This window comes from Mirounga leonina, unplaced genomic scaffold, assembly GCF_011800145.1.
Source record: "Mirounga leonina isolate KUSES-001 unplaced genomic scaffold, KU_Mleo_1.0 Mir_94, whole genome shotgun sequence".
Lineage (NCBI taxonomy): Eukaryota > Metazoa > Chordata > Mammalia > Carnivora > Phocidae > Mirounga > Mirounga leonina.
Window position 1 is genome coordinate 55,571,551 of NW_023270855.1, and position 26,474 is coordinate 55,598,024.

Sequence of the window (26,474 nt, forward strand, 5' to 3'; positions counted from 1 at the left end):
GGTGAGGATGGAGAAGATGGTGGGAGGATGGAGAAGATGGTGGTGAGGATGGTGGTGAGGATGGTGGTGCGGATGGAGACAGTGGCGGTGATGGTGGCGGAGGTGATGAGGATGGAGCTGATGGTGCTCATGGTGGGAATAGTGGTGGTGGTGATGAAGATGGAGATGATGGTGGTGATGGTGGGGAGGATGGCGGTGGTGGCGATGAGGATGAAGACGGTAATGACACTCGCTGTTCATCGAGCCTCAGCCTGTGCCAGGCCTCTGAGTGCAGGACACTCACCACCTCGCCCACTGTAAAGTGGCCCTGTTCAAGTGGACGTCCTATTTTAGGGATGAGGAAACTGAGGCCCAGAAAGGGAGATGTGACTTTCTCCGGGTCAGCCAGGAGGTGGCAGGGTGGGGTTGGTGCCTGGCCCAACTGACCACCACCCCCCCGAGAGCAGGTTGGAACAGGGTCTGGAGAGAGGGGGAGCTTCCCAAGAGCTGCTTCTGGTCCACGAGGGACAGAGGTGGGACAGCAGGGCGCACACACGGAAGGAGCCCTCTGAGAGGTGCCCGGCCTCGTCCCTCAGGGCCAGGTGGAGATCGAGGACCAGGTGGAGGGCTTGCAGTTTGTGGCCGAGAAGTACGGCTTCATCGACCTGAGCCGAGTTGCCATCCACGGGTGGTCGTACGGAGGCTTCCTCTCGCTCATGGGGCTGATCCATAAGCCCCAAGTGTTCAAGGTGGGTCCCGCCCCGTCCCCCTCCTGGTTGCGGGCACCCGCCTGTGCCCCTCGGAGCCCGCCCCCCCGGAGAGGCATCTCGGCAGGGGCCTTGCCACGTGGCTGTTTCTCCCCGCAGCAGCCCCGTGGGGCCGAGCCCCCCTCCTCATTGCCCGCCACTGCTGACCCCAGGATGGCATCCGGCTGCACAAAACCCCGCCAGCAGCTCTCTGTGGGAGGCTGAGCCCGGGACCCCGGCCTCGGATGGGCAGAGGTGGGGCATGGTGTGAAGAGCGTCGGGGGAGGGGCCCCCAGGCCGGCGGCACTGTCAGGGCACCGCGGGGCGGCGATGAGGAGGAGGAGGCAGGAAGGCAGTGGGACCAGGGAGGGGCCGATCCCGGCCTGAACGCCCTCGTTCAGCTCACCCGCCCTCCCTCGACAACGCACGATCCACGGGGGACACACGGTCTGAGGGCCCCTCCCCTGCCAGCCCCCCCGTGTGCATGCCCGCTCCTCACATCCTTCGGGGGAGGCCCCAGGGCAGCCGGCAGGCAAGCGAGGGCTCCTGAGACCTGACCCGTGTGTGTGTGTGTCTCTCTCTCTCCTCTCCTCTCCTCTCCCTCTGCTTCTCTCTCTCTCTCCCCGTCTCTGTCTCCCTGACCCCGCTCTGTCCACTGTGGCCCTCAGGTGGCCATTGCGGGCGCCCCGGTCACCGTCTGGATGGCCTATGACACAGGGTACACCGAGCGCTACATGGATGTCCCAGAGAACAACCAGCTTGGCTACGAGGCGGGCTCTGTAGCTCTGCACGTGGAGAAGCTGCCCAATGAGTAAGGCCCCCACCTGCCCCAGCCTTCCGGGTCGCCGCGGCCCCCATTTCTCTCCCGCCACCCCTCCCTGGCCCCGCTGCTTCTGTCCGGGATGCCCCCCTACCCCCCGGGGCCGGCTGTCAGCGAGGCTGGGCGTCCGCGGTGCCCCCCGCATCGGCATTGTACTCCTGTGGGCTCCGCACCTCCCTCTCTGTGGCCGCGTCACACCCCCTGAGGCCTCCCCTTCTCGCTGCTCCTCACAGAAGCAGGCCAACACCAGGCTGCCCTGTGAGGGGGGAGGCCTTGGCCCTGCCCTCAGAATGATGGAAAGAAGGCTCTAGAGTCACACTGCTTGGCACACGCAGGCTTCCCTCCCTCCCCAAGCACGTGTCCAGCTGTGGGGCCGTCGGTTGGTCTTGAATCCGATCAGCCTCAGTTTTGTGGGATTTGACATGCGGTGGTTCGGGACACAGGTCCACGTGGTTGTAACATCCAGGGCCGTGGGACTAGCTTAGGCATACCATGTCATGCTTCGGTATCTGCCTCTTTCTCTGGGGGGGAAGTGGTGTTGCCGCCCTCTGGTGTGGCTCCATCTGGTGAACGACTTCCCTGGGCCCACGCCTTTCGTGCTAGGCTCTCGATGCAGGCTGAGCCCGCCTGGGCCCCTCTCCTGGTGAGGCTGCTCTCCGTGGTCTGGAGTGTGGCCCAGGCTCCCTGGGGACAGCCAAGCTCGAAACCCAGTGCTCTGGGCTGTGCCGTCCAGTCTGGGAGCCGGGAGCCCTATGTGGCCCCTGAATTTCAGCTCACGTTGGTTCACAGCCACTGACAGAGTATCTCCGTCGAGACAGACACAGACTGTGTGGTGGTTGTCAGGGGGCCGGGGGGGACTGCTAATGTCGGGGGGCTCTGCTGGAACCAGACAGACGCAGTGGTCCACAACATTGTGAATCCACCAAATCATTCAGTTTGAAATGAGGGGTTTTTAGGTTATGAGAATCTCACCTCAATAAATTATTTTTAAAAATCAAACTTTTAGGGGCGCCTGGGTGGCTCAGTCGGTTAAGTGTCCAACTCTTGATTTCGGCTCAGGTCGTGATCCTCAGGGTCGTGAGATCGATCCCTGCGTGGGGCTCCACACTGGGCATAGAGCCTGCTCAAGGCTCTTGCCCTCTCCCTCTGCCCTCCCCATCCTTGCCTGCGTTGCACTCTCTCTTAAAAAAAAAAATCTAATTTTTAAAACCTACAGTTCCTCGGCCACTCTTCCCACATTTTAAGTGCTCAGTAGCCACATGTGGTGATGATTGTGGTGACTGCATTGGGTGGGGCAGGTCTAGAACATTCCATCATCCCACAGTGCCATGGGGCAGCTCTGCTCTAGAAGCTTCCCTGTGGCTCAGGGTATACCACGCACAGCGCGCCCACCCGCCACTCCCCTCCTTGCCTGGAAGTGAGGGAGTCCCCAGACCTGCTTGTCGCACCCCCAGCTTTCAGGCTTTCGGTTCTGCCACCGTGGGCTGCTGAGCTGGTGCTGGGCGGGAGCAGAGGGTCCCTCCTCAGACCCTCACCCAACGTTGTCTTCCAGGCCCAACCGCCTGCTCATCCTGCATGGCTTCCTGGATGAGAATGTGCACTTTTTCCACACAAACTTCCTCGTCTCCCAGCTGATCCGAGCCGGAAAACCTTACCAGCTCCAGGTGGGTGGCGCCTCCCCAGGAGCCCGTGGGATGGGCAGGGCAGAGTCACTTGTCGCTACGCTGGCCCCCAAGGCAGGGCTCCCCCCACCAGCTGCCTCCACCCCTCCCCGGGCCCCCCATGGCCCCACATCCAGTCAGCAATCATGGACTGATCACTGGTGGTGCCCTCAACAGCGGGCACCCTGAGGGGACAGGCCAGGACGCCCCTGCAGCTCAGCCTGGTGGAGGCAGGCCAGGGTTACGGAAATTATCGCGCCCACGCCATTTTACCTTAAACCAAGGAATTTGCCTGGAAGGAAGGTACAGGGCGCTGAAAGCATCTCTGGGTGACTGGGATCAGAGAAGAGTTCCCTGGAGGAGGTGACATTGAAGGATGCTGGAGAGTAGAGGTGTGGGAGACTGGGGGGTTAGACACCAGGCACGGGAAAGTGTCGGGGGCCTCTCCTGGGACTGGAGACCAGGGTGGATGGAATAAGCGGGAGAGGAGTTGGGGGCAAAGGCGGGGCGATGGGCAGGGTGCCACCAGCTCAGGCGAGGGGTGGGGTGTTGGGCGAGGGGCGTGGCTTCCGCCATAAGGGGGCGGGTCTTGTCGGTGAGAAGTGGGGCCTTGATGATGAGTCAGGCTTCCGAGAGGGTAGGGGTTGGAGGTGAGGGGTGGGGCGTTGGTGGCGAAGGGCAGGGCTTCAGCGGTGGGGGCGGGGCTTGGGTGGGGGTGGGGCCTCGGCTGGATTTCCTTCAAAGGGTGAGGTGTGTGGGCCTGCCTCCTTTGGGACGCCCTCTAGACAGGGGCCCACGGGAGCCAGTGGGACGTGAGCCATAGTCAGTCGTCCTAGCAGGAAAGGGGCCGGCCAAGCGAGAGAGGCAGGTTTTATCACGTGCTGCCAACCCCTGTGTTTCTGCCTCCCAGAAGCCTCCACACGCTCTGTCCTCAGGGGAGTGCCATGTTGCCATTGGACAGATGGAGAAACTGAGGGTCGCAGGGGAGGAGGGACAGGCCTCAGGGACCTGTGGCTGAGCATGCCTTTCCAGACAGGGCAGGAGGGAGGACATGCTCCTCGCATACAGGCCAGAGGCAGCTGCAGATCAGGTGAGGCAGGGTGGCATGGAACCTCACACAGCCCTGATGAGCATGAAATCCTGCTCCGCTGTAGGTCCATTAACCTCGGGCCTTTCCGCCTCTCCTCGTCTGTGACATGGGCAGGATAACTCCTGCCTGCCAGTGAGGTTTCAAGGGCCAAATGGCTTCTCTTGGGAGAGCCTTTAGCACACAGGGTGGGCCTGGAGTCCTGGGCCCCTGCCTCCCCATGAGAAGTTGTGGGTGAGATGAGATACTCTGTTGGGGGTGGGAGCAGGGCTGTGTGTGAGGAAGGTGGGGCGGACCCCGCCTTTTGTTTCAGGCACCCTGGAGCAGATGGCCTGGGAGGCTGGTGGTCCCGGGTCCTCCTTGTTCACACATCACACTGTAGACCAGGCCCTGGCCTGAGGGCTGAGAGCACAGCAGGAAACCACACAGACTTGCTCCCTGCCCTCACAGCCAAAAGGAGGAAGAAGTAACCAGGCAGCCAGACCCAGGGTGGTGTGAAAGGTCTGTCCCTGGCAGTGCTGGTGCCCAAAGTGGGGAGAAGTGAGGTCCTGCTACAGGAGACAGGGTCTTGATGCCAGACTGGCAAGTCCTTGCAGGGCTCTGCACTGGGGACTGTACGATTAGACTTGTGCTTCATCCAGGGATGGATTAAAGAAGGCAAGGGAGAGGGGCACCTGGGTGGCTCAGTCGTTAAGCGTCTGCCTTCGGCTCAGGTTGTGATACCAGGGTCCTGGGATCGAGCCCCACATCGGGCTCCCTGCTCAGCGGGAAGCCTGCTTCTCCCTCTCCCACTCCCCCTGCTTGTGTTCCTGCTCTCACTGTCTCTCTCTGTCAAATAAATGGAATGTTTAAAAATAAAATAAAATAAAAAAGAAGGCAAGGGAGAAGGAGGAGAGACCTCTGGGCACTTGGATGTATTCCAGAGTGGTGAACTGAGGCAGTGGCTGTGGGCCTGGAGAGGAAGGAATGGTTTAGTTCGCAAACCCATCTTGCTGGCAGGGAGAGGTGAGGAATGGGCCCCCCGGCCCTGGTACCAGCCAGCTCCCCCCAGCTTGAGACTAGAGTTAGGTACTTTGGGAGAGTGTGCAGCAGGTTTCAAGCCCCCAGGGTCTATCTGAGACCTGCTAGGGTGCCAGAGCCCTCGTTTCATGGTCAGAGGCAAGACCTAAGCTGTCACCGCCACCCAAGGGCCTGGACGTCAGCTCAGCCAGGTCTCAAGGACTGGCCCTTGGCACTGACAAGTCACCGCTCCTCTCTGGGGATAATGCCCCCCTCGGTGGTGGGAGAGAACCCAGAAAACACACGACAGAGCCTGGGGTGGGAGGCCTGTCGTGGGAGCCATGGCATGTGCAGTCCTAACGTGGCCTTTTGGTCAAAAGCAAGTGGCTCCAGTGAACAGTACCAAAGGTCCCAAAGATTTGATGCACCGCCCCCTCCACTGAGGTGGGTTCATTGCACCTCCCCAGGTTTGAGGGACAGCTCCTAGCTTGGGGGCAGAGAGGCAGTCTCTCAAATGTGCCATTCTGAGTGTGCACGTGCTCTGTGTTTGAGAGACGAGCTTGGCCAGCCCTCGAAAAGACCCCGAGAGGTCCAGATTCTTCCTCCGGTTTTGGAGGCGGGTGGCTGCGGTCAGGGGGGTTGTCACTTGCCCAGAGTGCACAGCAAGCCAGTCGGGGGCAGAGAAGATTTGGAACTCAGGTCCATCAGTCCAGGGTGTCTGCTCTTTCCACCACCGCCCAGGAGCCACCTTGAGCTGGGGCGGGGGTGGGGGGTGGGGGGGTGGAGCGGGTACAGGATGCCGGGCTGGCGACCGCCTGGGGCAGGGTCCCTCTGTGTCACCAGCCCTGCCTTCTCTGTCCACCCAGATCTACCCCAACGAGAGACACAGTATCCGCTGCCCGGAGTCCGGCGAGCACTATGAAGTCACGCTGCTGCACTTTCTACAGGAATACCTCTGAGCCCCCGTCGCCCGGGGCCTGCACACTCAGAGCACAAGTGGCTTCGCCGCCGCCGCCGCCACTGGGGGAGCAGGCGGGAGGGCCCGAGGGGCCCCCGCAGACCCCGCGCGGCGCCTCCTCCCACCGCCCCCGCTGGACAGCCGCCCCCCCACCCGGAGCCTCCGCCTTCGCCGCCCCCACGCCTTTCTCCTTTTTGTAATGCTCCTGGGTTTTTTGCCGCTGCTTCTCGGTTGCCAGGACGGAGAGATGAGGCCCACATCCAAGAAGCACTTCCTCAAGCCATCCCCTCCCCTCCACGATGTCCGGGAGCCGGAGCCTCAACTCCACCGGGAACCCACCCCGGGCGGGGCCCGGCCTCCTCCCCGCCCCGCCGCACGCCGGCCGCACAGAAGCATGCGTTTGCCTTTCCTTCCAGGCCCGCCCACTTCATGGTGTTTTGTTTGGGGGGCGTTTTTGATGATTATTTAAAAGACAAAGCAAAGGGTGCCTCAGCCTAGAATGGGGTCCGCCGCCGGGCCGCGGAGTTCCGCCCAGCCAGCACTCGCGGGGGCGGGGTAAGGGTGCTTCTTCCAAGCCCGGCCGGGGAGCGGTGCGCCGCGGGCCGGGAGCCTCCCGCCCTCCCGGAGCTCTCAGGCCGGCTCCGAAGCGAGCGCGCGGCCCCGCTCTCCGCCCGGCCCTGTGCGCGCCGCCCGCGCACGCCCGGGGTCTGGCCTTGCGAGCGGACCCTTCCCCGCCTCAGGGTTATCCTTACTCCTTCCTTTTCCTCCCTGCCAAGTGTTCTGCCGGGGGCGGGCAAGAAGAAAAAAGCAAAAACAAAAACACCCCACCAGAAACGAACCACCTCTACATATTATGGAAAGAAAATATTTTTGTCGATTCTTATTCTTTTATAATTATGTGTGTAAGAAGTGGACTCAGTAAACGATTCCAGATTGGAAGCGCGGCCGCCTGCCTGAGGTTCCTTCTAAGCCTGGGGCCGGGGCTGGGGGCTCCTCCGACGGGGGAGGGGGGGCGGGGTGCTGGGAGGCGCCCCGCTCCTCATCAGATGGGTCCCAGGGAGGACCGCCCCGGGGTCCTGATGCCCCTGTTTGTCCCCCAGGGACCCAGCCCAGGGTGTCCCGCACGGCCCGGTCCGCCCGCAGGCTTCCTCGGGGCAACAGCAGGTGCCAGGGTGCACATCCTTCTGGCCCGTTACTCTGCCCCGGATGCCTTCACTTATTATTGGTATCTGTGCTTGACCAGAGGTTTGACTCCGTGGTTCAGGAATCCAAGGAGGGCAGGCCATTCCCCTTTTCCCGTTGTCCCAGCAGCCGAGACCTAGGGAGAGCAGAGGCTGCCTGAGCAGATGGCGCTATGGTAACTTAAGTCCCTTAACAGCAGGATGGCCTCTCCTGGCACCTTCACCCTCCCCATACTTGGGGAAGTCCCACTTTTATTTTTAATGGCTTAACAAGTAAAACGGTAGTGCAAAAGGATAGATAGAGAAAAGACGCCTTCCCTCCAGAGATGGGATCACTTCCCAGTCTCTTTTTTTAAAAATTTTATTGTGTTGTTAGTCACCATACAATACATCATTAATTTTTTTTTTTTAAGATCTTATTTATTTGACAGAGACACAGCGAGAGAGGGAACACAAGCAGGTGGAGCAGGAGAGGGAGAAGCAGGCTCCCCGCCAAGCAGGGAGCCCATTGTGGGGTTCGATCCCAGGCCCCGGGGATCATGACACGAGCCGAAGGCAGACACTTAATGACTGAGCCACCCAGGCGCCCCCTACATCATTAGTTTTTGATGTGGTGATCCACGATCCGATCCATTGTTTTCATATAACACCCAGTGCTCCATGCAGTACGTGCCCTCCTAAATACCCATCACCGGACTAACCAATCCCCCCTCCCCTCTAAAACCCTGTTTGTTTCTCAGAGTCCATAGTCTCTCATGGTTCATCTCTCCCTCTGATTCCCCCCCCCCCTTTCATTTTTCCCTTCCTTCTCCTAATGTCCTCCATGTTATTCCTTATGTTCCACAAATAAGTGAAACCATATAATTGACTTTCTCTGCTTGACTTATTTCACTTAGCATAATCTCCTCTAGTCCCAACCATGTTGATGTATAAAAGTTGGGTATTCATCTTTTCTGATGGCTGAGTAATATTCCATTGTAAATATGAACCACATCTTCTTTATCCATTCGTCTGTTGAAGGGCATCTCAGCTCTTTCCACAGTTTGGCTATTACGAACATTGCTGCTATGAACATTGGGGTGCATATGGCCCTTCTTTTCACTACATCTGTGTCTTTGGGGTAAATACCCAGGAGTACAATTGCTGGGTCATAGGGTAGCTCTATTTTTAATTTTTTGAGGAACCTCCACATTGTTTTCCAGAGTGGCTGTACCAACTTGCATTCCCACCAACAGTGTAAGAGGGTTCCCCTTTCTCCACAACCTCTCCAACATTTGTTTCTTTCCCTGTCCATTTTTGCCATTCTAACTCGTGTAAGGTGGTATCTCAATGTGGTTTTGATTTGAATTTCCCTGACGGCTAATGATGATGAACATTTTTTCATGTCTCTGTCAGCCATTTATATGTCTTCTTCAGAGAAGTGTCTGTTCATGTCTTCTGCCCATTTTTTGACTTGATTATTTGTTTTTTTGGGTGTTGAGTTTGAGAAGTTCTTTATAGATCTTGGATACCAGCCCTTTATCTGTAGTGTCATTTGCAAATATCTTCTCCCATTCTGTGGCCAGTCTCTATCTTTAACACCTGAATTCTATTCCTCCCTCTGTGCCGGAATTTATTTTGCCAGGCACCTATCAAGGGATAACCAGTTTTTCTGGGCTTTTTTGTTTAAATCAGTATAAACTAGGGGTCAGTGGACTTACTCTGTAAAAGGCCAGAGAGTAAATATTTTAGGCATTGTGGGCCAGACAGCCTTGGGTGCAACTACTCCACTCTGCCCTTCTAGTTCAAAAGCAGCCACGGATGATACGTAAAAGAGTGTTTGGCTGGGTGCCAATAAAACTTTATTTACAAAACCAAACAGCCCGCCAGATTTAGCCACAGGCTGTAATTGACCAACCGCCAGTGTAAGTGATAATTGCAACAAATAGTCTTGCACATATTTTGGGCATATGTTTGAGTTTATAGGGTAGGTTCCTAGAATTATCAAAAGGCATACTCGTTTTTAGTTTCACGGAGTATTGCCAGATTGCCTTCCAAAGAGAACCACCTCCATGTAAACTGCTCTAAGAAGGGTGAAGTGTGCCTGTTTCCCCATTCCTCCACCAGTACTACCTGCTATCAAATATTTTTATGTTTGCCAATCTTAGGGGTGAAACACGGCATCTCGCTGTAAGTTGAACTCACATTTCTTTTAGGTGTGGGAATGTTTTCACGTTTTAAGACACTTGTTGACTAGTAATCATTGGCCCACCTTTCTTTTGATCTATGGACCTCACTGATTTGTGGACTTTCTTTACATCTGAAGGAAATCAGTCCCTTGTCATCCATATTGCAAACTGAACAATGTTGTCAATCTCAATGTGTTTTATGGGTACGAAGCTCAGTCAATGAATGTTTAAAATCCCAGTCTTGAGAATAAGATGTCTTTCACTTAAACCTCTGTGAAATAAAGTGGAGGAAGGGACTGGTCACAAGTCACAGAAGGACAGAAACTGATGGCAGAGGGCACTGGGCTTGCTCCAGGAGCCTTGGCAGCTGGAAACCTGCATTTGTCTCCAAGCAGGAACTCTTCCTCAGAACCTTCTACTCCTGTCTCAGTCAGTACTCAGATTATCATGAAACAGCATCCATTGGCCTAACTTCAGTCAGTCACATTCCTACCCAACAATGAGGCCCGGATATAGAAGTGGGGTGCCAACAGAAAGGAGAGTGGATGATGGGCAGCTACAAAAGGACAAGTGTCTGTTGGCAGAAGGCCAAGGTCTCAGAGATGGCAGGTAGAGGCATTTGTCTCTTCCAGGCTGTAATGTGGGCCACTTTTCTCCACCACTGGTGGGGAATCCGATCCGTCAGTGGGGGGTCCCCAGCACTGTTTGAGGCTGCCTGTGCATATGCTTGCTGGCTTTCCTGTTGGAAAAGCTCATCTCTTCCCTAATTGGCAAGAACCCATATCCGATGGACATAAAAGCCTGTGTCATATTGGATGCAGAGACTTCCTGGTTTGTCATTGGTCCATCAAACATGTTTATGATATTTTAACACAAACAAACAAAAACTATGAACACATAGGAAATTGCAAAACTAGTACAGATCCCATGGACCCTTCACCCAGCTTACACCTTACCTAACCATAGTACATTGTCAACATCAGGAAACTGACCTGAGTGCAATGCAATTAACAAGACTCTATACCTTATATGGATTTTATCAGCCTCTACAGGTGCTCCTGGGTGAGTGTGTGTGTCTATTTCATTTTGTCGCCTGTACAGATTCCTGTAACCAACACTACAGTCATAATACAGAACTGTTTATTCTCAAGAAAGGAGTTCCTCCGTGCAATCCTGTTATATCCACACCCATCCCACGTATGGTGTCCTGAACAGAGAGAGAGAGTTGTCCATTGATATTTGTGTCACCAAATGGTTTCCTTAAGGACTGCTAGATTTCATGTCATGATTAAAAAGCAAGATCTTTGGAATGAGGGTTTTGTTTTGTTTTTACTTTTAATCTCTCTTAAAAATGATTTTTTTTAAGCAAGAAGGAAAAACAAGAGAGATTTGGGCTCAGTCTTTCTGAAAAGAAAACAAGCACACACAAACCTCCCTGTCTTCAGTGGGAGACTCAAACAGCTCACAATTGAAATATCCCGTTAGCAACAGCACTTGGCCACTAATTGAATCCTTCAGAGTGATGGACTAAAGGTCAAACGCAGCAGGTGAGGTAATGGGAAAGACATCAACAGGACCATGCTGTGTGAAACACGGAATAAGACTGTGATCATCCAGTTTATGGAGCCAATTTCTAATGGGCCCAGAGCAGGCAGTTGCAAGGAGAAAGAAATTTCTTAATGTGAGCAGATATCCCAATTTAAGACAGGCTGCCCATACTAGAGGGGCATCAATTTTGGAGTTCGGGTTATCTGTGGAGCTGTCAGCCTGCTGGAGGATCCTCCTGACCTCCCTGAAATTGACCTTCATCCTCTGTATCTGAGGAGGTTAGAGTGATTTGAGGCCCTGACAGGTTTTTTGATAGAGCCCAGCTTAAGGGTTACCTATTCCATTTTCTTTTTGGATTCTGTTCTTTCAAGTCAGGAGGGACTAGGAAAACAAGCTTAATTCTGGACACTCCAGACCTCGCCATTGGTGTTTTCTTGAAAATTTAAGCAATTTGTGACCCAAAAAAGGGGGTGGGGTGGGGGGAAAGCTTGCATTAAGAATTCTTATTTGTAGAAATGTTGCCTGCATTTCCTCAGTTAACTTTCCTGACTACGCCCTGTGGTAGGGATTATTTTCTTTTTAGCTTATTTTTAAATAATTTTAGGCTGACAGAAAAGCTGCAGAAATAGTACAGAGTTCCTGGAGACCCTTCACCCAGCTTCCCCTAATGTTCACATCACCATGTAACCATGGTTGAATCGGGATAATGAAGCCAGGAAATGAGCACCAATACAGTCCTATTATCTAATAGGTAGAGGTCATTTTTTCTCGTCCAGGATTGTTACTGACTGAACATGTCCTTCCAAAATTCGGATGTTGAAAGCTAACGCCCACGGTGATGGGAAGTATGGGGAGGCGGGGCCTTTGGGAGGGTATTAGGTCATGAGGGTGGACCTCCCATGAACCGGATGAATGCCTTAGGAGAGAGGCCCCAGAGGGCTTCCTGCCCCTTCCATCCTGCGAGGACAGTGGGAATATGAGCATAGGGCCGCCTGTGGCCCAGGAGGCGGGCCTCATCAGACACCAAATGTGCCTCACCTTGATCTTGAACTTCCAGCCTCCAGAACTGTGAGAAATAAACGTGTGTTTGTTTATAAGCTGCGGGGTCTGCGGTATTCTTGTTACAACAGGCTGAACTAGGACAAGGAGCCCATCCAGGATCCCACATTGTGATTTGTTGCCTTGGCCTCCTCCTCCTGTGACGGATGGTGCCTCAGCCTTTGTCTTTCACGATGTCTGTGAAGAGGACTGCCCTGTTATCTGGTGGGACGTCCCTCAGCTTGGGATTTCGTAGGATATTTGCTTATAATAATTAGATTGAAGTCATGCACCTGGGGCAGGAAGTCGAGAGGCGCCACTGAAAATGTCCTTCCCGGTTGTTGACGTCACATTGGTGACATTAACTTTGATCATTGGGCTAAAGAGGGTGTCTTCACTCTAAAAGTACTGTTTTTCCCTTTATAACTAGTAAGTATCTTGGGGGAAAATACTTTGAGACTAGGGAAATATCCTGTTGTTCATCATACTCTCCCGCGTCCCCCGGCCAATTTTTAGATCTGTTAACCTTAAAAAATAAAACTGCCAGTTATTTTACCAGTAAAAATAGGTCTATTCAGGAGTAGCAGAGAACTGCAACCCAGGACAAGCAAGCTACCGCAACAACCAGAGGCAAATCTGCAGAACAAGGGAGAGAACTACTCTTAGAGAAGAAAGAGCAAGTTGCAACGGACGGTTATAAACAAAAGTCCACTGTCTCAGTTCCAGGTGTGGCGGCTTCTCATTGGCTTGGCTGTGGAGGTCTCTCATTGGCTGGGCTGTGGCTGTCTCTCATTGGCTGGGCTGTGGCTGTCTCTCATTGGCTGGACTGTGGCTCTCTCATTCGCTGAGCTGTAGCTGTGTCCCATTGGCTGGGCTGTGGCTATCTCTCATTGGCTGGGTGGTGGCTGTCTCTCATTGGCTGGGCTGTGGCTGTGCCTTAATGGCTGGGCTGTAGCTTTGTCTCACTGACTGGGCTGTAGCTGTCTTTCATTGGCTGGGCTCTGGCTGTCTTTCATTAGCTGGCTGTAGTTATCGTTCATTGGCTGGGCTGTGGCTATCTCTCATTGGCTGGGCTGTTGCCAGGGCAGGGGAAAACTTCCTTCCTCCTGCTAGGGCCGGGAAGTAGTGGCTAACATACTATGGACTGCAAGGTGCTGGACTTCCTATTGGGTCTGCAATTACCGGAAGTCATAGGGCGCAGAGCTTTACCTGCCGGCCTCTCCACTCCATTCTAAAAACGAGGGTTCCCCTTATTAATTTTCAGATCCATCCAGGGATCTTGGCTGCAACAACTGAGGTATTTGCCCAATGGTTATCGTCCATTTCCCTCATTCCAGGCGGAATTTACTACACTTACTAACTGGAAGAGCCGTAGGGTTAGTCACAGGGTTAGGAATTGCAGCACGGACGGACTCCAGGACCACTCACCGCAGGGACTCACCCCGTAAGTCCAAGCCCCGCCCCAACATGGCGGCCCCAGGCGGGAGGGGGCGGGGCGCGTCAGGTCACGTGGCCGCGCCGCCGCCGACGTGGCCTCTAGCGGACGCCCCACGTGTCCCTCGCCGCGTCCCGTCGCCGCCCCAGCCCTGCGGACCCGATCCCAAGATGGCGGCGCCCAGCGAAAGGCGGAACGGCGGAGGTGCGAGCCTGTGGGCTGTGTTGCTGCTGGCGGCCGTGGCGTTGAGGCCGGCGGAGGCGGTGTCCGAGCCCACGACTGTGGCGTTTGACGTGCGACCTGGCGGCGTCGTGCACTCCTTTTCCCAGAACGTGGGCCCAGGGGTACGTATCGCCGCCGCCCCGGGGGCTGGAGCGGTGGCGCCGTTGGGGGCGGATCCTGAGAAGGGGGCGCGGACGGTCGGGGGCGGGGACTGAGGAAGGGACTCGGGGGGGTGCGGTCACCACTGAGGTGCGACTGAACTTACGGGAGCTCGGCGTCCTGGGGTCGGGGGACTTGGAGGGTCGGGTCGCCAGCCTCAGTCCCTGTTTCCTCTCACATGCCCAGCGTGCCCACGCAGCCCTCACTCCCAGACCAGGCGAGTCCCCGGCCATCGGAGGGCTGAGCCGCCCCAGAGGTGGGGAGAGAGGAGGCTAAGGGGTATTTCGCCTCCAGGCCCCGTAGAAGGTCAACTCCGCTGCAGCTCTGACGAGCGAGGAGGTGGACAGACTTTGCTCTTTTTCTCCATTGCACGAGGCCTTCCCTCTCTTTCATTGAGGTGTGAGGCAAGGCCCTCTTCACCTGGAGGTCAGCAAGCCGGGGTCCAGCCCAGGCCTGTCCCCAGCTTGTTGGAGAAGTCCTTCCCCTCCCATCTTTGATTTCCGTGTCTGTACGGATGTCGATAGCTGCCATTTATTGAGTACTTCCTTATAGCCAGATAGTGTGCCAAATGCTTGATTTGCTAGGACCATTTCACAGATGAGGAAAACAGGCTCAGAAAAAGCTTTCACTTGTCTAAGGCCCACAGCAGAGCGGAGATGGGTCTTCTGGTGTTCATGTCCTGCTTCCAGAGTCCATGTGCCTAGATGGGTGGGTGCTTGGAGGGCGTGGGACCTCCCCCTTCCCCCTTCCTGTTCTTCACACCCAGAAGCCACCTGAGTTGTTTGTCCTGACTCAGGAGCTCATTAGCAGGGGGGCAGGTAGGGGAGTTCTAGGTCGGTAGACACTGGGAGACCTTGTGAGGCTGGCCTCCAGGGACATCAGTCAGGAATCTTGCTCTGCTTCCTTCCCCTTAGTGCAGATGCTCAAAAGCTGGATCTTCTTGATTTTGGATCTCAGAGGACATCCTGAGACCCTCCACCATAAGCAATAAGGATCACCTCCTAACAAGCTTTTTTCCACCTTCCATTCTCCAGGACAAATACACTTGTGCATTCACCTACGCTTCTCAAGGAGGGACCAACGAGGTGAGTTGTTCAAAGTTCCACATAGTTTTGTATGGCAGTATCCACTGTCATGGAGAGATGCTCTCCAGGGAGCAATGGAGTTGGGTCGTACCTTAATTAACTTAAACTTATTGAACTGTTCTTGTCTCACCAATAAAAGATAATGCTCAAGGTAACTAGTGATGGTAGATTCCCCCCCTATAATTCCACAGAGTGAGCAAACGTCTGGATGGAAAGAGGCTCGTGAGATAAGGACGTGCCGCACCTGTGAGCCTCTCTTAGGAGTATTTTATTTGCCTTCTGTGCTGCATGACAAATCATGACAAACGTAGCAGCTTAAAACAACACCCATTTATTATCTCACAATTCTGGAGGTCAGAAGCGCAGCTCAGGTGGGTATTTCATAAAGCCCAAATCAAGTTGTCAACTGGCAGGGCTCTTATCTACAGGCTCATTCAAGTTGTCAGTAGAATTCAGTTCCTTGCCGTGTAGGACTGAGGTCCCCATTTCTTGGTGGCTGTTTTCTCCAGTAGCTAGTGCAGAGAGGAAATAAGAGATCTGAAGCATAAGAAGAATGTGACTCACCATTGCTGGCTGTGAGGGGGGCACAGGGCAAGGAGCGCAGGTGGCTTCTCAGAGCTGAGGGCAGCTCCTGGCTTGTGGCAACACTTCTGTTTTACCACCACAAGAACTGAATGGAAGAGGACTCTGAACCTCAGACAGGTACAGTCTGCTGACACCTTGAGTCCAGTCTGTGAGATTCTGAGCAGAGGGCCTGCCGTGGCCAGTTTCTGCCTCGGGGACTGAGAGCTTATCAGTGGACAGTGCAGTTAAGCTGCTAAATTTATGGTCATTTATCATGCAGGGTGGTGACTTGAATGCCCCCCCTCCAAAGATATGTTCACATTCTAATTCCTGGAACCTGTGAATGTAACCTTATTTAGAAGAAAATATTTGCAGATGTAAGTTCAGGATTTTGCAATGAAGAGATCATCCTGGGTTATCCAGGTGGGCCCTAAATCCAGTGACAGCTCGTCTTAGAAGAGACACTCAGGAGAGATTTGATGGAAGAGGAGAAGACACACAGAGGAAAAGGCCATGTGAAGATGGAGCCAAAGATGGAGGGGTGTGGCCACAAGCCAAGGGGCATCTGGAGCCACTGGAAACCAGAAGAGGCAGTAAGGTTGCTGCCCCACAGCCTTCGGAGGGAGCCCAGCCCGGGGACACCTTGATTTCGACTTTTGGCCTCAAGAACCGGCAGAGAAGAAGTGGTAGTGGTTGTAAGGTCGCAAGTTTGGGGTGGTTGGTTATGGCGGCTGCAGGCAGCAATGCCCACAGCAGCAGACTAGCAGTGATGCACCATTACAGAGTGCTCTGAGAATAAAGGACTGGCATGGAGTGCTTTCTGCATACCACTGCTTGGTATTATTGGGAGGGAGAGCTGCAAGTTTTCGGGAAGATGCACAGATTTTCTGCTCAACATGGTTAGAAAGAATAAAAGAAAAATGAAAAGGAAGAATCCATCATCACTATAAAAATCAGTAAAAACTGTCTTTTTTTCTTTTTTTTTTTTTTTTTTTGAGATTTTATCCATTTATTAGAGAGAGAGCATGAGCAGGGGGAGGGGCAGAGGGAGAAGCAAACCCCCTCATCTTCATTGACCTGACCGAAGATCTTTTTATCCCTAATTGTGCTTTCCTCCCCGACAACCAGTCTTTAGGAAATACTGCTCTTGCTCCAGAATAGTGTGTAGTACTGTGTCAACCAACAGCATAGAGTCGTAGAGAGGGAGGCTGCTTGGGAGCCTCTCATGTGCCTGACACTCCCAGCAAGCCGGTTCTCAGCCCCTCTCTCCTCCCACTTGGGACGGCACGTTGAAATGGGCAAGAGCAGATCTCTCTCCACCCTTGGCACCTCTAACGTCCGGGATTCGGGGCCAGGTTGTTCTCTGAGGGAGCCGTCCCAGGCACTGGGGCCTCGAGCAGCCTTCCTGGCCCCACCCACTCAGTGCCAGGAGCACCCCAGTCCCCAGTCGTGACTTCCAAAAACATCTCCAGACATTGACCAGTGTTCCCTGAAGGACGGAATTATCCCTCGTTGGAAACCACTGGGCAAGAGTGATTTTTGTTATTCTAGATATGTCGTCTTTGCAAGTAAATGATTCCCAGTGACAGTATTTTAACAAAATGTAGCAAACAAACGGTAACCCCCGCCACCAGGACAGCAGGCGTCCTGCCATTGTCCACCCCTTCTTGCCACAGCTCCAGGCCTCGCTGCTTCTCCAGCTAGTCCTTCCACTATGGGATGAAGCCAAGTGGTGGAACGTTCCTCGTAATGGTGAGCCAAAGCCCATGAGTCCAGCCTACCCCCAGGCACCCAGAGCCAGTCCCAACGCACCCTCTTCCACGTGGCAGCCTTTTGGATGTGTGTAGACAGTTGATTTACGGGACAATGAACCGAAGTAGCACCTCTCCTGTGGTGGTTATCGGGTGCCCCACACTGTGCTGAGCCACACACACATCTCATTTCTCCCTCTCCACAACCCCAGGAGGCCAAACTGCTCTGGTGTTACCCCATTTCACACTCGAGGACATGGAGGCCCGGGCTTGCCCAGCTGGGAAGTGACCGAGGTGCACAGGGCACAGACCCCTAACCACTGCTCTGTGCTCCTGACCCAGTGTCACCAGCAGCTTGGAAGAGAGCACATGTGCCCTGTTCTCCCCCCACCCCCGACTAAACTTAAACTCTTAGAGGTGGACAGCCTGCTGCCGCGTCGGGTAAGGGAGAGCCAAGTTCATGCACACTGGCTGGGGCGACCGCAGGCTGGAGCCTTGTCTTGGAATAGGCTAAATTCGTTTGTTTTGGAAGAGGGGGTTCATCTTGAAGAAATCACCTTTAAGCAGAGCAGACATGTGGTGGCACGGCGTTGTCCCGGCAGCAGCCGTCTAGCGCAGTGACGAGACCACAGGGAGCCGAGCGCTGGGGCGGGTGGTGCTGCGTGAGCCAGATGGGGCACCCCCAGCCTGTGGGCTCTTTGGCGGCTGTCCTGTGGCCACCTCACAAGCGAGTAGCAGGCCAGATTCTCAGCAAATGTGCAGGGATGGTTTGATGTTCTGTGGCTTCCACCTGGTGACGTGCAGGGAGACATCGCAGTGATGCCCCCTGGAGCAGCTGGAACGGAAGTCTGAGAGGCCCCGGGGGCATCCCTGCAGGGGTGTCGTCAGAAGAAAGCCCAGTTCCTGGTCGGTGCCCAGGAGGACCCGTGGTGGCGGGCGCACACAGCTCGGAGCCGGAGCCTCTGATGCACTTGCTCCTTCGATAATGGTTTGTTTCTGCAGAGGGTCACCTAAGAAGCCAGTGCTGGCTGGGGACAGTAGGCACAGGGTGATTCATAATCTCTCAGTGCTCGCCGGGAGGCCGTGCTCGGTGCGGATGCAAACCAGCCATTCCTTACAAAGTTAAATGTACGCTCACCATATAACCCTGCACTTCACTGCGAGGTGTCATCCCACTAGGAATGAAAAGTCACCCACACAGAAATGTGTACGTGACCCTTCACAGCAGCGGGATTCACAGTGGCCAACAAGTAGAAACAACTTGGTGCCCATCAGTGGGTGAACGGATACACATAATGTGTCCCCCACTCGGGAGCGTCCCTCAGCCGCAAACAGGAGCCAGGCGCCCACGCGCACGGCCCCGGGGACGGACCCCGAGCCCACGACGCTCAGGGAGGGAACCAGACACAGAAGGCCACACGGGGTGTGAGTCCACGTGTGTGACACGCACAGAACAGGCTCATCCGTGGGCGGGAAGGGGGCTCGCAGAAATGGGGGCTGGGGAGAGGGGAAGGGATGGGGCTTCTTTATGGGGTGATGGAATGTTCTGGAACTAGATCATGGTGATGGTTGCAGACCTCTGCATATGCTAGAAAACACAGAATCGTACACCATGTGAGGGTGTAGTATGTAGATACTTCTCAGTCAGGCTGTTGGATAAATGAACCGTGGACATGGGCGGCAGCGTGGATGACTCTCCAGTGCCCCACGCTAAGTGAAACCACACAAGACTGCATTCTGCCTGATTCCACTCCGGTGACAGTTTTACAAAGGCCCAACTCGGAGATGGGGTCAGCAGTTACCAGGAATTTGCAGGAAGGGGTTAACTGCAGAGGGAAGGGGCTGGGGGATCCAGGGACATAGATCTGGTCTGTATCTTGATTGGTTGGTGGACACGGAGCTAGAAGCATTTGTCAGAGCTCCGAGAACTGTCACCAAAATGGGCACATTTCTCCATCTGTGATTTATATCTTATCAAAAACTAATCGCGGCTACCAGTTATGTGTCATTTGTCACACCTGGCCACTCCTGTGCCGAGTTCCCCAGGTGTTCAGGCTGTCCCCAGAACACACACACACATGAATGTCTACTGCCCAGACCTGAGGCTTACCATCTGCCCATCGCGCCCTGCAGCCACGAGACCGCGGTCAAGCTCATAACCAGAAGGCCACTCAGAGGGATGTTGATCCTCTTACTAAGAAACTCTCGGTTTTAGGTTTGTTTGCATTCATGATTTTTTTAAAAAGATTTTATTCATTTGTGTGAGAGAGAGCACAAGCAGGGGGAGCGGCAGGCAGAGGGAGAAGCAGGCTCCCCGCTGAGCAAGGAGCCCGATGTGGGACTCGATCCCAGGACCCTGGGACCATGACCCGAGCCCAACCGACTGAGCCACCCAGGCGTCCCTGCATTCATAATGTCTTAAACAGTGTTTAAACATTTGCCTCATCTTCAAGAGCCTTTTCAGAGCCGTGGGAAACCTCTCAGATATATTTCGTAGCATAAAACGTTTCCAGGTGCTCACAGGCCTTGGAGCTACGGACAGGTGTTTTTAGATAGGGAGAAGAGTCTGCCAAGTCCGCAGGTGTGGCCCGCAGCCGTCCCTTTGACGAGCTGGTCACTGGTCCCCACGTTCTTGCTGCAGGCAGACGGCATCTGGGCATCCGCTTACTCCCGTCGTGATTAACCTAAAAATGGCCTTGTTTTTGTTCGTGAAGCAGCTCTGGTGTTCAACCAGGAGTACCAGTACTGGGAGGATATTATTACTTGGGGGAGGGAACTGTAAACTCGCATCTTACTAGCAAAACGTACAGACGCCTTAAGGCACCCAGAACCCGGTGGCTGTCCTTGTCCATCTGCCAGGTTTGCAGAGGCCATGAAAATGAGAAGAAGCTGCTAGCGGTGTGTCCGGGAGTCGTTTAAAAGTTTTAATCTTCAGGGGCGCCGGGGTCACTCAGTTGGCTGAGTGTCTGACTCTTAATTTTTTTCATTTGATTTTTTACAAAGCTAACACGTTCACATCCTTGCAAAAGAAGAACGCATAAAAAGCGTGGGTCCCACCCACGTCCTCCGTGTAACCACAAGTATTATGATCTCACGTCTGCTCCGAGGCCTTGATGCCGAGCCAACAAGCATGAATATATGGTCTCCTTTTATTTTAGTGTTTCTTTTTCTTGATAGGCTTTATTTTTTAGAGCCGTTTTAGGTTCACAGCAGAAGTGAGCACAAGGCACAGATTTTGATACACCACCCCCACGGCTTCCCCCCATCATTGACAGTCGCCACCGAGAGCAGGACGCTTGTGACCATCACCGAGCCCACACGGCCGCATCACGGCCACTCCAAGCCCATAGCTGACAGTCTGGCTCAGTCTTAGTGCTGCACTGAGGGTGGGGATGGACGGATGAGGACACATGCCCACCACCGTGGTCTCGCCCAGAGGAGTCTCCCTGCCCCCGAGCCAGGCTCCAGCCTGGAGGCCCTGGGAAGGTTCACTCCCTTTGCAGAACTGAAGGGCATCCAGTTGCAGTCCTGGGCTGACCTGTATCTTCCCCTCTCTCCCCAGAAGTGGCAGATGAGCCTGGGAACCAGCGAAGACCACCAGCACTTCACCTGCACCATCTGGAGGTGAGCCCAGGGTCCTGGTGGGAGGGATTTCCCCTGCAGGAATGCGCTGAGGCTGCTGGGGGGGGTGTGCCTGCAGGGCCTCCAGGCAGCAGGGACCGGCACCTCTGAGGAGCATGGGCTGGGGGTGATGGTCACCCACGTGCAGGTGGGAGGGAGGGTGTGGCGCTGTGCTGGGGGCTGCTGGGGTTGGGAGGGCTCCCCAGGGAAGCGCATTGACACTGAGGCCCAGAGGGGGTGGGGGGCAGGGTCTGGGCTCCCCCGCATCATCCCCCTCTGTCTCCCCACCCTGCAGTGCGGCATGAGTGAGTGGTGGGCCTGAGAAGGGACGGAGGGAAGGGGCTCCTCAACTCAGTGGGGGAGGGCGCTGGAGAGTATCACATCCTAGCCCTGCTCCCCTGGGCTCTGCGGCCTGGATCTGATTCTTCCAGCGTTGGTCGTGGGTCTGGCATGGTGCAGGCACCTCAGGGGATGCACAGAAGTGCAAGCCGTGGTCCCACCCTCGCAGGGGATCGGCAGAGGGGGACGGAGCACTTGGAGGGCCGTGGCAGCGACGTTGAATCAAAGGACACCCGTGTTCTCATCCTACTTGCAGGCAGCACCCCCCAGGCTTCTGCCTGATGCTCTGTAAACAGCAGGTGCTTACTAGGCAGTGTTGGGGGACATTCTGACCCGCTCTGTGGACCGGCCCCTGTCGGCAGCAGGCAGAGGGGCCCCAGGGGCCGCCCTGATGACTGGGCACGTGAGCACCAGCACCCTAGGTGGGCGCAGCGCCAGGCCACAGAGGCCTGCGGCCATGCTCAGCCCCAGAGCCGCCCTGACTGCGGGGCCACCCGTTTAGCAAGAGGTCCTGCCTGAACGGGCTGTTCTCCCAGTTTCACACATTGACTGACCAGGCCCGGTGCAGCCGCTGGGGCTTAGAGAGTCCAGGAGGTTCCCTGGACCTCCCCCGCCTGCCTCCTGACGTGCCCCCAGCAGGACTCTCCTGGCCCCCCTGCTGCCTCTCCACCCCGCCCCCATCACTGTCTGCTCTCCACACGCAGCCACACAGGGCTCTTCACCCTGCACACACTGTCACCCCTTGCTGCCACCAGCCCTCTCTCAGCTCCCCTCCGCTCTGGTCATGCTGACCTGGTGGTCTTTAAATGCCCCCATTTGCACTCTCCACGGGACCTCTGCCCTCTGCTCTCTCCCTCCTCTGCCTAGTTAATTCCTGTACTTCTTAGCCCCTGGGATGTTGCCTTTCCCTGGTTCCTGGTACAATACCTGGAATGTCTTTGGCACTTCATGAAAAAGTGTTCGGTCCCTGTCCTAGAACAGCTTGCACCCAGAAGGAGAAACAGACTTGTCAGTAAATGAGCCAAAAGAATGTTCTAGTACAGAGGAAAGAATAAACGATGTTGAGGAGGCCAGGGCTGACTCCCTTGCCTGCCCTTCCTTTGCAGGCCCCAGGGCAAGTCCTACCTATACTTCACGCAGTTCAAGGCAGAGGTGCGGGGTGCCGAGATCGAGTACGGCATGGCCTACGTGAGTACGGCATGGGCTGCACCTCCCAGACAGGTGGGAGGGAGGGTGTGGCGCTGTGCTAGGGGCTGCTGGGGTTGGAAGGGCTCCCCAGGGAAGCGCAGTGACACTGGGGCCCAGAGGGAGTGGGGGGCAGGGTCCGGGCTCCCCCACATCGTCCCCTTCCGCCAGCAGGGGTGGGGAGGCGGTTGAAGTGAGGAGACAGACACAAGTCCTTAGAGGGTGATTTTGTAACATGGGGAGGACATGGGGCGCCACGCAGACTCTGGACCAGGAGGTGCCAGGGAGGTGGCACTGGGCTCAGAGCGGGACCCTGCTGACCCCTAGAGACCCAGCGAGTGGAGGAGGAAATGGACACCCGGCCTCCCTCTCTTATCACCTGCCATCTCCTGCCGGTGCGCCCTGCTGGCAAGGCCCACAGGAAGCCAGAGGGGAGGGGCCCAGGACACTAGCGGGGACAGCGAGGGCAGGCATGGACCCAGAGGTGCAGGCAGTGTGCTCACTGGTGTGGGGCAGGCCCCGTGTCCGGTGGCTTCCGTGACCTGTGGTTCATGGCCCGGGCAGCGCCTTCTGCCACGCCACTGACCCCCACAGCCCGCAGCAGGGGCCAGCCGCGCTGCAGAGCCCTGCCCCCCACCCCCGCTTCTGCGTTTGGGTCACACACGGTTTGAAAACCACCGTATCAGTCCAAGCAGCAGAACCAGCAGGGACGGGCATTAAGAGATTTAGTGCCAGGAACTGGCTCTGCTCCCAGGGGCCTTCCCGCTGATGGAGTCAGGCCCACCCAGGGTCACTGAGGATGATCTCCTTAAAGTCAGCTCCTGGCCGACTTTTTTTTTTTTTAAAGATTTTTATTTCTTTATTTGACAGAGAGAGAGATAGCGAGAGCAGGAACACAAGCAGGGGGAGTGGGAGAGGGAGAGGGAGAAGCAGGCTTCCCGCCAAGCAAGGAGCCCGATGTGGGACTCGATCCCAGGACCCTGGGATCATGACCTGAGCCGAAGGCAGACGCCCAACGACTGAGCCACCCAGGTGCCCTGGCCGACTTTTATCACATCTGCAAAGTACCTTCCCGCAGCGAGCGCCTGACTGCGGGCTTGCGGAGCGTGGCCACTCCCAGCCATCCCACCTCTGCCGCCACACCGCTGGTCCCGCTGCTCTCTGTGTGCCTGTCTTACTAGAAAACTCATATTTAGCCGATTTGAAAGAGAGACAATTCTGATTTTTAAAAATTGCATTCAAGGGGCACCTGGGTGACTCAGTTGGTTGAGCGACTGCCTTCGGCTCAGGTCATGATCCTGGAGTCCCGGGATCGAGTCCCTCATCGGGCTCTCTGCTCGGCAGGGAGCCTGCTTCTCCCTCTGACCCTCCCCCCTCTCATGTGCTCTCTCTGTCTCTCATTCTCTCTGTCTCAAATAAATAAATAAAATCTTAAAAAAAAAAAAAAATTGCATTCAAGAGACTGCCCTGCTTCTGTCATTTCCGTACGTTCACCGAAGAGGAAAATACCTTCCTTGGGGATTGGCAGCAAAGGCATGAAATTTTAAGCCAGTTGACAGTCTCCTAAGTGGATTAACCACTGCTTCTGCTGGATTCTCTTAGTGCTTAGAAGAGCAGCGCCCGCACGTGCCCCTTTAGTCAAAGTGTGTGGCTTTAGCCCAAGGTGGGCTCTTGGGAGCAGGAAGAGCAGGCTGAATCGCGTACTTTCCTGATTAGGGATGTTTCCACTTGTTCTCTTTCAGTCGAAAGCTGCGTTTGAAAGAGAAAGCGACGTCCCCCTGAAAAGCGACGAATTTGAAGTGACCAAAACAGCAGGTATGTAAGGACGGCTTGTGGAGATGGACCCCAGGTTCTCAGGCACAGAAGGTGGGGAGAGAGGGGGACAGCACCCCCATCAGAGGGACAGGTTACGGCCCCGTGTCTGCCAGCTGTTTCTGTAAAGGGCCCCTCGTAAATATTTTTGGCTTTGTGGGGGCAGACAGCCTCTGCCAAGACGACTCAGCCTGGGTGAGCAAAGGCCGTGAGCCACAGGGCACTGAACGGGCATGGCTGTGTCCTAATAAAACTTGATTTTATGAACACAGAAATGTGAATTACATATCACAAAATGTCATCTTCTTTTTGATTTTGGCTAAAGCTATCTAAAATGTAAAAACCACCCTTAGCTCATGGCACAGGCCAAGCAAGCCCTACTAGGGACCTGAGGGCATGAAAATCTACTGAGGCTCTTGGGGACGTTCAGTGGGATTGCTCCCTAGAAGGGGGGGGCCTGTGACTTCCACATAGCTTGGCTGTCCTGGGTTCTGTGACTAGGAACAGCTTCAATGCTTGGGCAGCGGGGTTACTAACCCCTAAGGTCTGGGGGGGGCGGGGCCTGGTGTCCTGAGCCATGTTCAGCCCTGCAGGGCAGATGTGAGCAGAAAGAGTGGTGGGAAGCTCCAGAGTTGGGGCTCTGTGCGTGAGAGCAAGGTGGGGGACGAATGATGATGATGATGGACACAGGAGTGGAGCCATGTTGCAGGGAGTCCTGAAGGTCCTGAGGGACACAAGAGGTGAGGTGAAGGATCCTTGTGGTTGTGGGCATCACCAGGCATGGGAGAGGGGTGGGGGGTGCAGTGAGCGGGGCTTTCAGGAGGAGGGGCCTTGGGTCTGGAAGGAGCCCTGCCTCACCTGCAGGTCCTCGAGGGTGTGGGGGCTGTTGCGAGTAGAGGTCCAGGACAGGAGATGGGGCGGCCAGCAGAACCTTGACCTCAGGGCACACAGAGATGGGCAGGGCTGAGCCTCTGGGGAATATCAGGTGAAGGCCGCGATCCCAGGTCCTGCCGGAAAGCCGCCATTGGGCCTCAGACAAGTTTGCCAGTGCAAGCAGGTGACGCAGCCCGCCCCCTGCCTCCCATCCATCCTCACCGTGGCAGAAATGACCACTGCTCTTCCCACCCTGAATGTTCCTGAGGCCTCCTCCTGCCCTCAGGACTGGCCCGCCAACCTCTCCTTTCTTTGGTCCCTTACCCATAAGACTTTCAGGGCTGGGGGTCTTTCCCTGTCGAGTCCACTTCGGGGACTGCTCCCCTGCCCCGCCTAGGACCCAGCGCTCTGGAGTGGCGAGGGCCCGACCATGTGCTTCTTCTCTCACAGTGTCCCACAGGCCCGGGGCGTTCAAGGCCGAGCTGTCCAAGCTGGTGATTGTGGCCAAGGCCTCCCGCAGTGAGCTGTGACCAGGAGCCCCATCGGGGGGCGGCTTTTCCTCATCTCCGCTGAAGGAGCTGGGCCCTGGGACTGCTGGTGCATTACTGGTTTTCTAGGGGGGACTGTTGGCTGATGTCCTCTGAACATGGAGCGGGGGTCTGAGACCCGCTGCCCGTCTTTCTTACCAAAAGAGGCACTGGGGCACACGAAGGGGGGCTCCCGGGGGAATCATGGCTTTTCTGAAGCCAGGGCGTGTCTCCCTGTGGATCAGGCCGGGCTCTGGATCACTCCCAGGGAGAGTGATCCTGCTGCCCTGAGCCCGAGCCAACTGTTTTCTTACAGTTTTCCCAGGGGACCTTCTTCCAGACTAACTGGGAAGAAATGAAATGTTCTTTTCATATTTAAATAAATAAGACGGTTGAAAAGCAACCACTTTGGCAACTGGCGCTGGTGCTGGCCTGTCTGGGCACTCAGGGCTGGGGGGCGGCAGCAGGGTCTGGCTGCCCGCACCCGCCCACCCTGCTGGAGTCCAGCGACCTGTCACCACAGGCACCTGGAATCTCCAGGCATGAGTCCTCTGCAGGCGCAGAAGGGCCAGGTCCCAAGGGGGTCGGCCATGAACCTGGATCCCTGAGCTCGTGGGGCAGGGCCGGCCACACCCTGCAGGTCACCCCCCGCGGTGGGGGAGTGCTCAGGGCAGACCTCTTCCGCACTTGGCTGCTTGGCTTCACTTCTCTTTTTG

General features: G+C 55.6%; 2 protein-coding genes across 5 annotated transcripts in view; both read left to right on the top strand.

The window, feature by feature from the left end:
• The window catches only part of DPP9 (dipeptidyl peptidase 9), a 38,394-nt gene extending 31,434 nt beyond the window's left edge, over window positions 1-6,960 (top strand). The window contains exons 18-21 of one of the 2 annotated variants that reach the window (XM_034996776.1): window positions 576-728; window positions 1,394-1,536; window positions 3,098-3,209; window positions 6,159-6,960. In XM_034996776.1, the coding sequence (XP_034852667.1) occupies window positions 576-728; window positions 1,394-1,536; window positions 3,098-3,209; window positions 6,159-6,251 (501 nt within the window). In that variant the 3' untranslated portion in view covers window positions 6,252-6,960. Of the gene's footprint in view, window positions 1-575; window positions 729-845; window positions 981-1,393; window positions 1,537-3,097; window positions 3,210-6,158 lie in introns of those variants that run through there. The other variant, XM_034996777.1, reaches the window with a different exon arrangement.
• Window positions 6,961-13,022: 6,062 nt separating this feature from the next.
• MYDGF (myeloid derived growth factor) lies at window positions 13,023-26,176 on the top strand. 3 transcript variants are annotated; one of them, XR_004677737.1, is made up of 7 exons: window positions 13,102-13,964; window positions 15,036-15,086; window positions 17,327-17,402; window positions 20,964-21,025; window positions 22,468-22,549; window positions 24,289-24,361; window positions 25,682-25,907. XR_004677737.1 is itself a non-coding variant. In XM_034996451.1 (6 exons), exons 1-6 carry the CDS (start codon window positions 13,494-13,496, stop codon window positions 25,759-25,761), a joined length of 819 nt encoding a protein of 272 aa, XP_034852342.1. In that variant the 5' UTR covers window positions 13,232-13,493; the 3' UTR covers window positions 25,762-26,176. The 3 variants fall into 3 exon arrangements, 2 of the variants coding, with proteins under 2 accessions (XP_034852343.1, XP_034852342.1); XM_034996451.1 differs by lacking the exon at window positions 17,327-17,402 and having other exon boundaries at window positions 13,232-13,964; window positions 25,682-26,176; XM_034996452.1 differs by lacking the exons at window positions 20,964-21,025; window positions 22,468-22,549; window positions 24,289-24,361; window positions 25,682-25,907 and adding an exon at window positions 18,278-18,898 and having other exon boundaries at window positions 13,023-13,964.
• The last annotated feature ends 298 nt before the right edge of the window (window positions 26,177-26,474 follow it).